The following is a 19,191-nucleotide window of genomic DNA, read 5'->3' as shown; positions in this document are numbered from 1 at the left end:
AACCAAGCCAAAAAATGAACGCCACGAAAATAGCGTGCAATGAAAAGGATAAAAGGAAAGATTACTAAATTATTAAAAGGAATAGAGACATTTAAAAAATTTACAAACAAAATACTCAAAGTATTTCGGTATTAAATTTTAAATGCTTTTATTATAAATTGAAACGAAATGTGTATTAAACACACATAGTTGCTAATTATTTAGTACTTAAGTTAATTTATTTTTAGCATTTAGGAAAATTTAACTAAATACACAAAAATTTACACTACATGTGGATATTTTTTGAATTTAACTTTTTATGACCTTCAATGTTTATGCCTAAAATGATGGGCTAAACCCAAAAAAAAAAAAAGCAATGCCAGCAAATAAAAATTTAAATACCTTGAATATGTACATAGTATGACCGTCTTTATAATCGCCTGTATGTATGTAAGTATGCACATTAGAGTAGCCCTTATCGGAAATTTGCGGGTGGTATAGCTGAACTATGCGCCACAGCTGCATTTGACTAGCCACCTTGTTCGCGACCTTTAGATGGGCACTCTTATATAAAAACATAGCCTGATGCATAATGTACTTTTTGTTTTCAAACTAAGTAATTTTATTTTATGCTTTTTTTAGTTTTAGCAATGTTTCGCCTAATTTCTCCGCCCATGACTGTAGATAGATAGATCTCCTTGCGATCATGACTAACAGCAGCGATTTAACAGCGATCGTAGCTGTTTGCTGTTAAGTTCACAATTTAAAATCCAGTGCATACTTATAGGCAGCAATGTCAAATCAACGCACATACATACATGCATGATTATTTAAAAAAATTCACTGTAAGCTTAGTTTAGTTTTTTGCTGGTACTCTCAAAAAATTCATAATAGTCGAGGAGCTTGAACAATTGTTTTGGTGCATGCATTTATGTAAAATAGCAAATGAAATTGCCTTATTGTAATGAATAAATATGTATTTCGTAAATCGTTGCAGATACTGAAAATAGTTATTTAATAATTGTCACTTCTTGTCCTAAAAAGTTCTTGGCAGGGTACGGAGAATATTTAAAATATTAATTGTATTCACAAATAATTCTTTACAGCAAACATTTGGCTCGAATTGAACGCTTTTTAAAATTCTCGATTATAAAAAAATCTTTTTATCATTCGAGCTAGAGAGCACAAGCGCAACCACTTTGAGCAAATAAAAATACGAACAAATTAAAAATGTCTGTCATATAACTACGAGATATTCAACACAAAAAACAAAAATTCGTTCGCAAATGATTCAAATTCATTCTTTCTTCCATGACAAAAATATAGTAAGGTAAAACCCAAGGCGAATTTATATAAGGTGGTGTTGTTTCATCAGCTGTGAGTAGCGTTTGATTGTCAAAATTTTGTATTTCGTTAGCGAGTGAGTGAAAACGTGTGAGAGGAAGAACAGCCGAAATTTGACAATGGTCCGCCAAAAGCAAAAAACAAAATACAAGTAATTGTTGTATTTGTTGAATCGATACCACCTTATATGTATTCGCCTTGGTAAAACCGTTCTCTCAATTCGTCGGCCATGATATTTTTTTTGAAGTTTGTCAACATTTTAAATATATATAAAATTGAGAGTAAAAAAAGGAATTGTTCAAAGTTGTCGTTGTTTGAGATTGAAAATGAGATTGTGTGTGTGAGTTTGTGTGTAAAATTTTAAAATTAAATTGCTTGCAAGAATTTGAAAAATTCCTCTCAGCGGTTCTACCTTCCCCCTTTTTTGTCATGCTTTCTTCTATTCATTCGCAATATGCGAGTTAACGTCAAAAGGAACATTTGTTGATCTATGCTCAGCTATTTTCAAAATAGTATTTTGTTTTCATACGCAGAAGTGTATTTTCGTAGACGTTATTTTGAAAGTTGTACATAATTTATAATTACCGAAAAATGTTCTACTATCTTAATATCTGACCTCATACTTGGGCTCAGCGGAAATTTTTAAATATGAAATGATGGTCAAATGCCAGAGCTTAGAACTTTTTTGAAAATTTGTTATCTAGTGTACATAATTATGGAAGAGTTCTAGTTGCATGTTGTTTTGTATTGCTGCGAAATGTATACACAATATTATACAAATACAAAGCAGCATGCAACTTCCCTGAAATTTTAAAGAATTCGTTAAGATTTAATTCGATTTTTTGCCGAATTTTATAAAATGAAATAAATTACGCACACTTCCATTTTTTTACGAAATTTCGGAAGAAAATCTGTGAAGCAACGAAAATAATGGTGCTATGTGAAGAATATCTTTCAGAATTTTCTTTATTTTTCGTACAGAAATTTCTTTACGAGTTCGTGTCAACCACTTCATATAATTTTCTTTGAAAATTCGTAAAAAAATCGTTACAGAAATGAGATACTCCTAACGATTTCCTTAAGATTTCGGGAACTTTGAGTTGCAGGGTTGGAACTCGCCCTATACATATGCAAATATGTAGATGTTTGAAATAATTTTCATTTATAATACTGTGCTTTGAAAACAAGGGAATGAATTAAAATAAATAAATTTTCTTCAATTTATATTTACATACACACATCGCTAAATAGTGATAAATTCGGGCAAATGTTTGCGGCAGAGAGCGAATGAGTCAGTTCATATTCATTCGTATATAACGAATGAAAACAATATAATTACCTTTTAAGTTAATGAGAACGTAAACAAAATTAAAAAATACATTCTTCCGAATGAAAACAAAAAAAGAAAACAATCGTCGAAAGGCAACGAAAACAAATGGTTTTTATAAAATTCGTTCACAGATCGCAAATACAAATGAAATGAATTAATTTTAATAATTTGAAAACGAATTTTTCGGAACCATGGTTCTTGGAAAAAGTGGCCGTAATATGGGTACGTTCCCATACCGTACCACCTTGCAAGTCTAAAGAACTTTCACAAAGCAATTTAAAAAATAAAAAATAAATTGTGTTGCTGCCGTTTTGCATTTTTCGGTGACACCTTGTAGATATGTACGTACATACATTAAGGCGTATCACGAAAAGAGTTTAGCGTGTGTCAGTCTTATTTGAATACTTGTGTCGTGAAAAAATTTTGGGGGTAAACATTTTTTTATTCACCCACTAAATCGCGTTTTTGGCTATAACTTTCTTATTTGCTATCCGATTTTTTTTAACTTTTGATACCGAAAAGTCCTCTCCCAGGACTATAATTGAATAAAGCCTTTTTAGCAAGGTCGTCATAGTTTTTTGAGAGCTTTAGATTTATAGTATAAAATTAAAAATCTAGGGATAGTAATTCCAAAATTAGTGAAGATATAAATTAAAACGGTTTTGAAGGCCAAAACTGTTTAATTGCTAATTATAGTCCTGAGTGAGACTTTTCCATTCATTTTTACTAGGGGAGTATATGTAAATTCAAAAGTTTAAAGCCGTTTTTCTCGAGTTTTGCCTTTTTGAGTTATGACACTATTGAAGTAAATGAGTGGCATGTACACTCGGCAATACAACTTTTTTCAAATATGGAAAATATTAATGCTTCCTCATCAAAAGTTTATTGATTTCTGGCGAGATTTAATTTACCGACATCACACATACATAGTGTGATATTTAGACATATCTAAATATTACTACTAGTACATAAGTATAGGAATTTTTAGTATCCAAAGTACTTTAATACAAAAGTATATATGTAAGTATGCCCATCGCTGACTTAAAATATAATTTAGATAGTTATTGGCATAATCACTTCTAGGTAATTCCATAACGAAGTTATAATTCATCAAGTAATATTCTTGGACTTACCCAAAAAGATTTAAAAAAGAGATTTTCCAAATAACTCGTATGCACGATGAATAAGAGGATAGGATTCAGAATATGTATATGTACATCTAAGTATTTAGTGTTTAAATGGTTTTTTAATATTGTATTAACTGTTGCTGATTCACTAACCATACCACTATGATTTTATTAACACATTTTTAACATTTCCCATTAAACACGCAAGACAACGCCCCGAATGTGAGGGCTTTTACAGAAATGCTATTGATGACTCTCGTCACGTTTTCTTAAGTGTAAAATATTACAATTTGCAATAAATATGCCGATTAGGATTTTGTTAAATTGTAACTTTCGAACATTCATACATATATTTAAGGTCGCCGGTAAAGTTTATTAGGTGTACACATACATACATATGTACATATGTATGCATATACAAATGTTAAATTCGGCTTTATTTTGCAGCCATGGGTTTTTGTCTGACAAAAGTGCTATGTTACACAAATATTTAAGGCAAATCAATTTAGAAAACATTTTACGACTATTTAATTTATTGCGACTTAGACAGCAATAATACGCCAACAAAAAAAGAAGCAATCGTTTGGACCAAAATATTATGCAACCGCAACTACTTAAATTAAATAATTGTGGAAGTAATTAACATATGAAACTTACGCACAACAAAAGGAAAACAAACAAAACAAAAAACGGCCGAAAGCGCTTATTTATTGGAAATTAGAATGCAGACAAAAAAGCATAAAATCAAACAAAAAAGTTTTGAATCCATTGACATAGTAGCTGTATACTCAAAGACAACATACATATGTATGTATGTACATGTGCCTATGTATGTATGTACGTTAGGGTGGTCCAAAAATTCATGAGAAAAATTAAAACCTGAATTTTAAGCTCTGCCCCCCCCCCCTAGGATTGTTCTAAACCGAAAAAATTATATCCCTGTCTTTTTTTATTTCGAAATCAAAAAATACTTAGAGGTGGCTCTAAGTGTTTAAGTTTTTCATGTATTTTATGTGGGAAATAACAAGAAATGGTATAGAATTCTTAAAAATCAATATTTTTCGATCGGAATATTTACTTCTCTTCAGGAGACTGCCCAATTGTTTATTTTACCTTTTTTTAATACTAGCGATTTTTAATGATTCCACCACTGTATTTTTTGAGGTTTTTAGAAGTTTTATAAATATTTTTATTGGGAGTCTGCTGAAGAGAATCCAAGTTTACCGATCGAAAAATATTGATTTTCAAGAATCCGATACCATTTCTACGAAAACTTGTTTTTTCCATATATAAAATACATGGAAAACTTTGAGCGCTTTGAGAGCTTTATTTTTTGATTTCAAAATAAATAAAAAAACAGGGGTATAATTTGTTTCGATATAGAACAATGCTAGGGAGTGATAGCATTAAAATTCCGACTTTTCTGTTTTTGGACCACCCTTATGTACATATGGATATTTTTTTTCTGGCGCCCTTAAGTAGCGTATCGCTGATTTGAGAAACGTACCAAAAATCAACACTTTCACTTTCAATGAGTAGAGAGATTTCATGGAGAAGATTTCGTTATATTCGATTGGTACACATTTGCATACATACATATATACAATAGTATACTTACATACTTATGTGAACACACTTACGTTCATGGAAGTCGTAAATAGATAAAATCTGCAGATGAAGTGATCTTCATTAATGGTTCGTTAGGAAACAAAAAAAACGCCCAAATTTTCAATATGCAACAAAAGAGCTTAAACGAAAAAGAGAAATAAACAAATATAATTGTGCATTTTCTAAATGATGGCAATGATTCGTTGAAAAATTGAAATATCAAAAACCACAGAAAAGGCTGCACACACAAAAGTGGCAAAATAATTAATTATAATGAATGTTCAGTGAAATGAGAAAGTAACAAGGGATAGTACATACATATGCGCATATGTATGTGCATACCATCAATTTCGCCATAATAAAATAAATTAATAAAAAAAATAAATAAATATTGAAAATTGATGAAAGAATTTGTTAACAATCGAGGAAGTAAAGAAAGGAAAAGAAAAAATAACAAAATAATTACGAATATGTTTGTGCGCATTTGGGTGCGTACATATTAGGGTTGTTGCAAATATTCGTATTCGCATTCGCAACCAGTCACAGAATAAAGGATAAAATATGCATTACAAAAACTTACTACGAATAACACTAAAATAATTTTTGAAACAGCCAAAAGAATAGGAATGAGGAATTCTTTGCAAAATGCTTTAGAAAAACCTGAAGCATCTGGTTCGTAGAGTAAGCGGTGTTTAAAGAACGATCTTGCCACGATGCTGGATTCTTCAAGTGAAGATGAAAGTCAGGAGGTTACATCCGACATTAGCATGCGCATCCGCGGATGTCTAGATTTTCACATTCGCAACATCCCTAGTACACACATACATATGTATATATACATTAGACTGCATCACCAAAAAAAGTTGCGGCTTTTCCGTCGGGATTACAAAATTTATTATATTTGAAGACGTCCACCAAAATATTTCGGAAAAATATTAAGATTTAAGGGAGCTGGACCGATTAGAAAATATCTCCAAAAATTTAGTTTTTTCTGAATAAAAATAGTTTCTTCAAGAACTTTTGAAAAAAAACCCTAGATGCCAAAACGGGTTAAGCTTAAAGAATTTGCATAAAAATATTTTGAAAAAATTTAAAAAATTTTTGAACGGAATCGTAACAATGAGATTTTTGGCGCTGTTTTTTAACTTACATACTACATACATATGCACATACCCATGTATGTATGTGATCTACTTGGGTAATGAATAGAACTTTCTTATTTTATTCAATTACTTTAACAGTTCTAGTTTAACACAAAAAAAAAAAATATTTGGCAGTCTTGTTTCTTCAGGTCATTAAAAATGTATAAAACATATGTACATATGTATTTATTTGCTTACAAATCATGCCACACGAAGTAGAATAAAGTAAAAACAGCTGAAAGCAATTCGTTGCTTTCAGTGAAAGAAAGTAGATTTTTCTTTTTATTCTTTTTATGCAGCAGATCAAATTAACCACGCCAGATTTCAGCTGGTTGGCCACAAAAGTTATCCAAGTACTTCATTAAGTAAAATTGTAAATCAAAAACTTGAGACAGTGCAAAACGTGAAAGTCAAAACAGAAAGTGTGAAATTAATTAAGATAAAAACTTATGAAGGCAAAAAATAAGACAAGTATTTAGTAGGAAAACTGTCTGTGTTGGTATTTAATAACGCATTGAATTTGAATAAAAATAGATACATATGTGTGTGGGTAAAAAAAATATTTACATACATATTTTATCAAAGAAATACAAATCTACAGAAAAGTGCATTTACAACATTAAATACCCAGATTTAGAACACGAAAATGCCAAATTTTCCAATATTTAATTCAAGTCACAACCATTAAAAATTTTACTTGCATACAAAGTCTGTCAGCTAAGCATTTATTGGCACATCGCGCACGTAATAATAATTCGAGCTATGTGCACTGCGAGAATAGCTTGTAAATAATGAAACAAACCAATTTTATCTCGGAACAAACAAAAAATTTTAACAAACTGTTTACGGGTTTTAGGTGCTTTTTAGAAAAGGAATTGAGCGTGCCCACTAGAAATAGTGCTTTTTCCGGCAGGGTAGTTATGTATATATGTAGTTATCGTGCTACCTCATAAATTGGTAATATGTAGTGTGGAAGTGACTTAGACTTCTCATGTGTACATTTACATGCGCATTAAAAATGTGTGCAATATTTACATAAATGCCACTTAGAATACTAAATTCGGTCACAGTCGCTTCAATGCGGCATTAGAATTTCAAGTTTATGCGATTTTTTGGAAACACTACAAATTAAAATAAAATAAAAATAAACTAGATTTAAACGTATGTACATATGTACATACATATGTACATAAATCGGACAAAGTGAAGCGAATTCAGTCAGAGGTCACTTGATACAAGAAAATTTGGAGAAATGCTATAAAATTTTCACAGTTAAAGCAACAAACGTTTTGCTGTCGCTTAATTGGGTTTTTGATGGATGGATGGATGGATTAGCCATCAGTTGCGATATATTTATACCAGTTACGTACATACATACATGCATAATAATAATAATAATAATAATGACATATGTCCTATGTATAATTCTAATTACCCTTAGAAAGTGAAATGCTGCATAGTCGCGTTCTTTTTTAATGAACACTGAAATTTTTTTAACAATGGAGTGGCTCCCCAAATGTGCTTTTAACTTAATTAAGGGCAATTAGTCAATGCAGAGGCTGTTTCCCCCACTCATTTTAATAAAGAAGGAAGAGTGACACGGGCTGAACATGTCCATACACATGTGATCAGCTAATTAAGCCAACAACATTTTGATCAATTTTGACTATTTTTGTTTTGTTTATTTAATGTTTATTATTTTTTCATAAAAATCTGTATCGTTATATAGCACTATATAAATCCAAGGTTCAAACTTCATGTAAAAATTATAAAATATTCGATTTTTTTTTTAATTTGCAGTTCTTTAGCCCATTAAGTTTCTAGAAAACCGCGTTGATTTTACATATTTTTTTTTTCTGACGGTATAACGCATTTTTACAACACAAAAAAATTGTCGAATATACATACATACTTTATAATATAAATATAATATAATATCATATAATATATAATATAAAAAAATATAATATAAGCATCATCAAGTTTATCTGGCCCACTAAAGGCAGCTACCTGCTCCAGCGATCTGTGAAACATCCAAGCAGAGTTCATTTTTGGTGATGCTTCACAAAGCAAAAGTTTTGTAAACTAAGTATTCTTTATATCCTGGTTTGTTCTTCAAGAGAACAAAGATCCGAGACAAAAATGAATGAGTAAATGAATTTTTTCATAGTCATATGCTGAAAATTGGGTAAGAAGCATGCGTTCAAGTTGATTTTTTTTTAATGCAATGATGCTTAACAGACTGGTCAAAGTCAAACGTTTTTTATGTTGGTAAACTTAACTTAAAATATTATCGAATTCTCTACGCCTTTTTCAAAAAATAGTTCCCTTGTTTATTTCTTAACCAGTTAAGAGAATAGAGCTCCTGAAGTAAATTTAACATTGTAATTAGAGTTGATATGTAGTGGGCCTTTTTGGCCCACTCTTGAAAAAATGGCTTATACGGGGTTCACATTTTCTAAGGGTCGCGGAAAATGCATTAGGAATTTGGATTAGGGCGAAAGAGGGCGGCCGCGGCGGTCGAGTAGGTAGAGAAGCGCACTTCCATTCATAGGTTGTTTAGGGTCCGAGCAATATCAAAAAACAAACCTCTGGCATAAAAAACTGGCTTTTCATCAAAACCAATTGCCTTTCGGTTGCGTGACAAGGCGCAGAGCCCACATTTTAGGAGAAGCACTAGCAAATGTGTAAGCGTCAAATATTAATATTATTTTTTTAATGAGAAATATTTTTTTTTTTTCAAAAAAAAAAATGAAACTTAAACACTAGGTAGAAAGAATTTTGAATTAAAAATCTTCAAATCACCGGTATTGGACCCTAATTTAATTGTACTAAATTCTTCCAACACAAAAGCGTGTTTCCTGTTTTTTTTTAGTTACGCCTTTCTTTGGAAAAATACATCATATTCGCTTTCAGCTCCCAATAAATTATAAAAAAAATCTTTTCATTCCTTCGTTTTCTTTTATATATGTAAAAAAAAATATCGAGCAAGCTTTGTATGATGGAAGAAATGCGTGACACTGTCAGCAAAAAAAGATGCCAAAATTCAGCAGTATTTTGTAGCCAATTGAGGATTTAATGGGCTCTAAAACCGCATACCAAAATTTTTTGTAAAAATTTGAATAAAAAGTTTGAAATTTTGATGAAATTCTTTTGAATTTTTATAAGTTTTTTTTACGAAATACGAACTTACTCAAAATTAAATATTTCTCTCCATTAGTAGATATATTAAATGGGTTTTATAAGTGCATGTATATAATTAAATTCGTGGAACTACATACATATATACTACTGCATACTTAGTAAAATTTTACACTTAAAGCTACTTTTCAAGTAAATTTTCAAAGGGGCCTGTGAACGAGAAAACTACCAGCTTATCACATTTTTATAACTGAATCATGCTGTTTTAGATACCAGCGCTATTCCCAATAAATTTCAATTTTTTTGTACTACTAAATAGTAGAAAGCTGGCAAAGCTATGTAAAAGACAAATGCTAAACAAAACAGAAATTTTGAAAGTCTGAAAAATGTGTTTTTGGTGTTTTTTTCTAACCACAAATTGTGAACAACAGAAAATTATAAGTGCACAAAAATCGAAATAATAAAAGAGAAGTGATTGTCAAAAGCGTTCCCGAAGTAGGAGATAGCAACCATCGCGCGGCGATAGAGTCAAGTGACTATGCAGTGAGCTACATACAGGCACACATACATACATATGTACGTACATAAATGCAACAGCAGCCACAATAGGGATACCAGATGTAAACAAACCACAAAAAAAACAACAAAGCAACAATTTTTGAACGAATTAATCGCAGCATAAAATAGTTCAAAAACAAGAGGAAAGAGTTAAAATTTTGCATAAACAACCTTAATAAAAGCAGCGAAAAGCTGTAAGAAAAACCACGAAAATTGCACAAATAAATATTTAGCGCATTGTTGCTGTTGCCTACGCATAAACAATCAATTATCCGTTTTCCGTGCGGCGCCTGCTGGCACCATTATACATACAACGCAGCGGCGCGCTGCTAGAGCAACTGCAATCAGAGCAACATTTGCCATTGCAACAGCATAGGCGGACAACAGCCTCTTTCATAGTGCAACAACAATAACAATAAACGCATTTATATCAAATAACAATACAAAGTCATAATCAACAACATTGCACTGCAAGCACCCACCGAAACTCAACGAGTGAAACGGCCGCTTATGCTCAGCCAGCAAAGCGCGCGCCCCTGACTGTGCCGCGATCGCGCTGCTCCAAAGTGCGAAGCTCCAACCGCGTGCGCCTCACTCAACGCCACAACGATTCATTGCGCGCGCGCCTGTACGATTGATAAGCGAACGCGCAGAGTATAAAAATTGAGGGCTCACCATTTCCGACGCTTAGTCTAACTGCTCTTTCAAACGGCGCGCAACGTAACGCGGATAAAAAACCGCGCGCGGTAAATATCTAAAACAAAAAAAAAAAACTAATAATTAAATTAAAGCGAAAGGCGCACGCGTAAGTAAACAGATTCGTCATAACGTAATAGTAAGTGCTAAGCAACGTAGTAGCGTTTGTGAACGTACATAGTTATCAGTGGATAAGGGCGTGGATAAGAAAAGGTGATTAAATATTAAGTGCATATTTTTTTGATGAAAGAAATTATATGTATATGCGTATATAAGTATGTATGTACATATTGAGTGCGTGGATATTTCTAATGAGGATTTTAAGCAATTTTTAATTGAAAAAAAAAACTTAAGAATTATATATAATTTTACTTGTCGGTCCTATGCGATGCCATCAACAAGTGCAGCCACCTATGTGCATGTAGTGTGTAAGTGCGCATGCGTGCTTGCGCTAAAAAAAAATGCTTAAAGAAATTGCAGGCCTAAAGCAAGCCCAACAACCGCATTAAGTTTCAAAAGCGAACAATTTAAAAAAAAAAAATAAGTAAATGTCTCAAAAAACGAGTTGAAGTTAATGTTTCAGGAAAAGTATAAGTACAATAGCCAAAACTGCATACAAGAGAGAGAAAAGACAAAGGCAGAACGAGTTTTCGAAATTGATGAAATTTTTTGGTGAAAGACTTTTAACAGCCGCAACGGCCAATTCAAGCATTATTTCCTAAAAGCCGTCACAACAGCGTAAACGAGTTTTTTAAATATACATTTTTTAATCCATTTCGTTTTTCTTCCTTTTTGGCCTTTTGCTTGTCTGTATGTTTTTTTAATTGCTGCGTTCATTGACGGTTGCGTCAATTGAAAAGTGAACTGAGACGCCTGCAGTTACCTAAAATCGCACAAAGTCAAAGTCAATAGCAAATCGTGCAACGTGCCAGCAAGTTCAGCAAGTGGCTACCATTGGCGCTCGAAAGGTGATTACTGCGCAGCGTCAAGCCACAACTCCAACTCTGATACGGACTGCATAAAGTTGAAAGTGCTGTTGAAACCGAGCGTTTCATTGCGGCTCAATCGAATTTCTGTTAACTTTAAATCGGTGATTCAGCTATTTTTTTTTTATGGTCGTGTCGCTTGCAGGCAGCAAAAGGCGAGGAGTGTAAGTTGTAAGCCTGTATAAAAATTTTAAACTAACTAAGCAATTGCAATCGGTGCTTGGCGGCTATTTAATTGCATGCATGCGAAAAAAAAAAAAAAAAAAAAAACAAAGGTTAATGCCAATGATAGTGCAATTACAAGCGAACTCTGATGTTTACGTGCTTCGTGTGTGTGTTCACGTTCGCGAGATTGCGGCGTGTAAGCGATCAGGCGCTGCAACAGCTATCGGAGCGCTGCTCAGGGGCTTGAAAAATATTTGCTTTATCCACTATATGTGTTATTATCACTCTTTTGTTTCATACATACAGTAACTCTCAGAAGTATTCGTAAATTAGTTTTTTTTCACAATATTCAAAATGTTAAATCATTATTGCAAATATTGTACAAAATTCATAAAAATGAATCAAACTTGAAAAAATTTTCATCAAAATTTCAAACTTTTTATTCAGAATTGCTAGAAAAGTTTTCGGTATGCAGTTTTGTAGCCCATTCAATTTTAGTATAATAAAGTGCAAGTTTCAAGCAACTAAAAATTACTGCTGATTTTTTAGAATTTTTTTTGTCGAGGGTGTTGCGCATTTTCTTCCATATAAAAATAGATTTTGTTCAAAATCTAAAAAATCAGCGGTAATTTTTAGCTACTTGAAACTTGCACTTTATTATACTAAAATTGAATGGGCTACAAAACTGCATATGGTTTTTGTTGTAGAATGAGCTATATTTTAAATGAACATTAACGAAAAATATTTATGATGGAAAACATTTTGAATATTGTGAAAAAACTAATTTACGAATACTTCTGTGAGTGACTGTACATACTTAGCTTCAAGTGCACAGCATTACAATAGGTATTTGAATAGTTTGTTATAATTAAATATCGCGTGTTGGTAATTACATGGAATTTTTTTATAAAATATCTACATTTAGTTACAAAACAAATATTGAATTGCTTTCGAAGTAACCAAAGTAAAGCAAATCAGGAAGTAAAAAATTGCATTTTTTGAAAATATTTAAGCTTAAAAAAATGCCTCTAGCTGTGCGCCTATAGAAAATTGTAAGTTGCAGCTGCAGCAGTTGATGACCGCGATTAACGTTACCGTTGTGGAGAGTAGAGTGATGATTGAAAAATGCTGATATACGTAATAACTTTCTCTTTTTACCAGACACCGTAAGTAGTATCTTTTTTTGGGGGGAAAGGCAGCATTTTTAGCAAATTTAGCAGATTACGGGCTTCCAGAATTTCATAGACATAAAAACCAATAACTTGTACTTTTTATTTTTTTGAGCATTCATAAAATGCAATTTAAAACTTAAATGTACCATTGGACATACCTGCATAATACCGAAAACTCCCGAAGGGAAAATGTGTACAATGTGTGAACACAGCGACATTGCACAGAACTCTGGGGACCACCACCAAAATGGCAACACTGGTGAATGGCGGTGTTCGCATGAGTCGATTTTCCAGGCAATTTCAGAGGCGATTAGTCGAATCAAAAGTTGGTTGCACCCCAACTTCATTGGAAGCGATTAGTTGAAAGGCCGTTCAGACCAAGCGATTGTTGCTTTCAACTAAAAGTTGCCTGTAAAATCGCCTCATGCGAACACCGTATAAGGTAGCCAGAGAGTAACTGGATGTCATTTTTGTTTGGGTATTCAAAATCCGATCTAGTAACAAGAAGGTCGAAGAGCATGACCTGTATCTGGCCTACCACCGCCACACAGTACTTACTGCGTTCAGAGTGAAAACATTCAGTAAAAATTTTAGGAATTACACAATGTGAGAGGATTCTAAGTGTCTTTAAAAAAGCTCAAAGTGACGTAGTTTCCAAATTATTTGAGACTTATCTTGTGAACGAACTTAAAGATCTTATAAATATTTTTTATTTCTTTTTTTGTACATAGTTAACAGGACTAGCTTCGTACGAAAAAATGTCTCCGCCAGATGGCGCTGAAGTCAAGTTATTACTAAAATACCTATTTATATTCGAAATCCCTTTTAGCAAAGAGAAGTGAAATACTTCTGCAAACTATTTACCCGCCAGGTGGCGCTAAATTTAATGTTTTTGATACAATTCGTATTTATGGTCCGATTTGTTTTATATTTGAAATGTATTTGGGTAATAGGAAGGAAAATTCTTTTGTAACGAAACTACCTACTAGATGCCGCTGGAGTTACGAACACAACAAAAGACAAAATGTTATAATTAAAAAGCTTTTTGATGTAGTGAGAATGGGATTCCAGATACAAATGCGGATGGCTATACGAAACGTATCAAACGTGGCTCAAAAAAAATGTAACACACTGATGCGGAAGATGGGCCAATGGGTATTCTAGACCTTAACCCATTAGACTACCGTTAAACTAGATGCCGTTCTGAAGACTGCATATGTATGTTTTGCACTACTAACTATGTATTCAAATATTGAATCGTTCACTTTGCCGTTGTTGGGGACTGTTTTATAAAAATTTGTTGCACAATTTGTAGCCATAGAATTCGTTTTCATTTTATTGGCGAAAACTGTATACTTAAAGATTTGCTAGTACTATCCATAAACATTTCATAAAAAATTCTTGAATAGTTATGTTAAGAAATATCTCTAACTGCGACCCCAATTAAACAGACAAGTGTAGTTGGTACATTTAAATGTCGTTTATGATGCCTCCACACAACATCACTCTGTAACAGTCGAAATGTTCAAATCTATACAAATGCACCAATCGTGTAATTTGGCTTTAAGTACCATATTGCAATTAATTTACACTGAGGGAAATAATGCATAGTAAAAATGAATACTTTATATTTGATTACACTGTGAGACAAATGGTAGGTGTCAGTGATCGGGAAGGGTTCAAACTACCGGGGAAAGTTATATCGGTAAAAAAGAAGTTATACGTGTCCCGGCGTTTCGCTGGGTCACGTCTAGGAATCGAGATATATATATAACTATCATATAGGGGAAATTGTCACCTTTGGTGGTCTTTTTTTGACATAACTCGAGAACCACTAGTCCGATTTTGCTCAAACAAATTAAAAAAAATTAAAAATTACAATTCCTTTAATCTGTTCATATAACGTTTTTCTATATAATCAACAGTTTTAAAAAAATTTAATATTGGACTTTGTTGCTTTTTCAATTTTTCCCAATAAACAATCGTGGTACAAAGCTCAATAAAAATATTAAAAATAAAATGTTAACAAGCCACAATAACATTAACAAGCCACAATAACATTGACAAAAAATATTTTTTTTCTTCATACATTTATTATCAACGGGATTTTTCAGAATTTTCAAACCTGCACATTATTGTACTAAAATTTAATGGGCAAAACTGCATTCCCAATAAGTTTCTGAAAAAAAGTTGAACATTTTGATGACATTTTTTTTGAAATTTGTTAAATTTTCCTGAGCTGTGCACAAGTTTTAAACTTTGACTTATATGGTTTATGTTATAGAATCAACTATACATATTTTCATAAAAAATTAGCGAAAGAAATTTATCACGTAAAACATTGTGAATATTGTAAAAAATAAGTGTGCTGTTTAGATGAGCGCCACTGTACATATATTCCTAAACATTATACATATATCAAATACACGAGACTTTTAAACTTTTTAGAATGGCTTCCAAAACGTTTTATGTAAACTTAGATGCATTCGTAATGTTGACGATATGTACATATATCAAAAAGCGTATGAGTTTATTGACTTTATTAAACATTTTTTCAATCAGCAATAACCTTGCAATATGATTATTAAAACCAAGTACAAATTATTAATACGTAGTCACCATAAGCAAAAAAAAAAACTAAATGACTTAATGAGTCTAATATTACAATTTGCTTAGTTAGGCTTCCCTATGAGTAACGGCATGATTTGATTTTCACTTGGTTTTAGAAGTTTAAATTTTGTTTTGCATATGTACGACATTAAGGTGCCTCACCAGAAAAAGTTGCGGATTTACCACCGGAATTATAAAAGTTATTATATTTTAGGACTTGTAGCACAATATTTCAGAAAAATATTAAAATTGACATGAGCTGGGCTGAAAATCTCATTGTTTTGATTCCGTTGGTAAAATTATTAAACATCTTTTGCTGACTTTAAAGCTAAAACTTTTCTACCACCTGATTGATTTTTTGGAAAAATGTCGTATTTTTTAATACTAATTTTAATTATAAAAAATCTCGATTTTTGGAATTATGTATGTATTTTTGAGTAGATTTAGCTAAGGCTAAATATTTTTCCGAAATATTTTGGCGCAAGTCTTTAAATATAAAGAATTATATAATTCCGATGGAAACCCCGATTTTTTCGCACGAAGAGTGAGGCATCCTAATGTATGCACGTATGCATATAACCCAGTAAAAGCTATAATCGGTATGGTCCTTGTATATAACATTAAAAAACTGTTTGAGGTGCATTGAACTCCCTGTTAATCAATTTATTTAAATGTTAACATACGCGTTTTCAATTTTTCATGGATTATGAACATTATGGCTAGCCGTCATCCTACATAGTGTATAAGCGACAAGTACATTTTTTTTAAACAAATTTTTCAAGAGTTCTTACCCATTTATAAGATTTGTTAAACAGAACTCAAACAGAGGGTCAATTCATAGCCGTTTTTTTCAGTTTGCCTTAACTCAACCTAAATCATATCATCCGTTTTGTGTTTAAACTTTAAAACGCTTAGCTATTTCTTTCAGTTTTCTTCTTTTTATAAGAGTACAACTTATGAGCAGTAAAAAAGCACTTTTCATTCTTATTAAAGACTCTTGAGAGACTGATTGAATAAAAATTAAATTCCTCGAGGGCGATTGAGCCTCTCTCGGCGTTTTTACCTAAAAGGTAGATCAATGGAAACCGCCCAGCATACAATTGTTATAATTATTGATAAGACTTTTAAGTACATAGAAAAACGTTGTAGTTGGCATATTTTTTAACATCAACGCGGCTTTTCATAATAAGCTCGGAGTCGAGAACAACTTAGGCTTATTTCCTGCACGCTTCACGACTGTACTTTTTTTGTCTAGCTTAGAGTGAGCACAGACACCTCGCAGGGTCCCTCAGGCTGCCGGATTTTTGCAGCGCTTTTAAGACAGAGGTGTATTAGAAGGGTAAATATATACTATATACTCATTATGGTCGGTGAATAGCTTACCCCTCTTTCAATCGCCTCGGACTACTTCTAAATCAATCATACACAATGCCATCGCAAAAAATTTTAGTCAGGCGGGCTCCCTTGATGTCATCTGCTAGAGAGGGTGCGCATTAAAATGTCTTTGACAACTTGTGGACTACACCTGGACAGATGGGCCTATAATGGGCTCAGTGAGCGCTGAGCGATAGGGGCTTCCACGGCTGGCTACACATCAAGTCTTAGGAACCCATTCCAAATATGAACCAAATCCGAACGACTCCTGCGCCACCTATCGGATTAATTTATCTTCCGTATTGTATGGTCATCGGGTTCTCAGCTAAGTTTGATGTTTCAAGTATCTAGCTCATTGGGAGGTGGGTTAAAAATTTATTGCAAGATTGCATACACACATACACACACACATCTATACCTACGTACATACATACATAGCGAGTTAAAGAAAAGTTGAAAAATGCATATGTTGCATATAAATATTGAATGTAAATCACTAAAAATAAATAGAATTTACTATGCATTAATTATTCAGGAGGCGTGCACTCAAGTCGTCTGATTTTTAAACGAAATTTTCTGTTTTTTTCTTACATAAGCACTTGCATCGCAATTCAAAGTAATAGTAGATTATGCATTAATATTTCTTAGAGCAGAGCTTGGTTGATTGCATTCGTAATTAGTTTTTAATATACTGACCACAGCTTGAGTTCCGAGTTTTATTAAAATAAAATACAACAATATAAAATAAAGTAAAATAAAATAAAATTAAATTAAATTAAATACAATAAAATAAAATATAATATAATATAATATAATATATTAAAATAAAATAAAATAAAATAAAATAAAATAAAACAAAATAAAATAAAATAAAATAAAATAAAATAAAATAAAATAAAATAAAATAAAATAAAATAAAAACAAACAAAATAAAAAAGGCAGCAAATAAAATATTATATAAAAATTAAATCCAGTTTTCATTGTACATGAGCAAATTTTCACAAAACTATCCTATTTCCATATTTTACAGTTGGAAAATCCCCACTTCGCCCCACCGACAACACTTGCCCTTGTTCACATCAGCCCACTTTACCTACTACATACATACCATCTCCTCACATATCGAGCCCAATATGCTGCGTCGCCACTACGGCATCTACAGCGTGTTTGTGCTTTTCGCGCTCACCACTGCTTTCGATATCAGTCGCCTGGAGCCCATTGCTGACAAAAACATACAAACAGGAAATCGAATGCTCTATGAAAGGGAAATCAACGCGAATATATCGTATGCAACAGCACAAGACGATGATGCCGTGGATGGTTTACTCGAAGTCAATGAGATTCCAGTGCGCTACGACGATGCACAATTGTGGCGTATCTACAATATTTCAGAGCATATGCAGAATAGCATGCCGCTGGCAGAGACATTGGAGAGTAAATTCGGTACGTATATAGATTTTTAGTTGTTTAGTTACATACATATGTATGTATGTACGCAAATCAATTTATTAGATATTTAATTTGAAATTTTTATTTTATCTGCAGGTGGCGTCATTTGGAAAGAGAACTCAAAATTTCTTGATATCTCCATCAATAAGGAAAACTTGAAGGCGGCACGCAGCTATCTTGCCGCACGCAATATCGACAAAGAAGTGATGCATATGAATATACAGGCGCTCATTGACGCCGCCGAAATGGATGGCATAAATGCGACCCAAGCGGAGGCGGGTAGTCGTACAAGTTAGTGATAAATTTCAATAATTTTAACTGCAGCACAATGTATTTAATGACTGCACTTTTGATATTTGCAGAGAAACAAGCACGCAGCGGCATTCATTGGAAGGACTATCACGACTTGGATGTGATATATGCGTTTATGCGCGAAATACGTGGCAAGTTTCCGAATATTTGTCGTTTATATTCAATTGGAAAGACAGCGGAGGGACGTGATCTTAAAGT

At 32.6% G+C, this 19,191-nt stretch overlaps 1 protein-coding gene across 1 annotated transcript in view; it reads left to right on the top strand.

The window, feature by feature from the left end:
- Window positions 1–10,922: 10,922 nt before the first annotated feature.
- The window catches only part of LOC118753179, a 38,303-nt gene continuing 30,034 nt past the window's right edge, over window positions 10,923–19,191 (top strand). The window contains exons 1-4 of the mRNA XM_036488051.1: window positions 10,923–11,138; window positions 18,263–18,675; window positions 18,778–18,972; window positions 19,044–19,189. Of these exons, the coding sequence (XP_036343944.1) occupies window positions 18,366–18,675; window positions 18,778–18,972; window positions 19,044–19,189 (651 nt within the window). The 5' untranslated portion in view covers window positions 10,923–11,138; window positions 18,263–18,365. The remainder of the gene's footprint in view (window positions 11,139–18,262; window positions 18,676–18,777; window positions 18,973–19,043; window positions 19,190–19,191) is intronic.

This window comes from Rhagoletis pomonella, unplaced genomic scaffold, assembly GCF_013731165.1.
Source record: "Rhagoletis pomonella isolate Grant_MI unplaced genomic scaffold, Rhpom_1.0 Rhpom_scaffold_00002, whole genome shotgun sequence".
Classification (NCBI taxonomy): Eukaryota; Metazoa; Arthropoda; class Insecta; order Diptera; family Tephritidae; genus Rhagoletis; species Rhagoletis pomonella.
The sequence above is the reverse complement of the archived record's forward strand: the minus strand, read 5'-3'. Positions and strand labels throughout refer to the sequence as shown.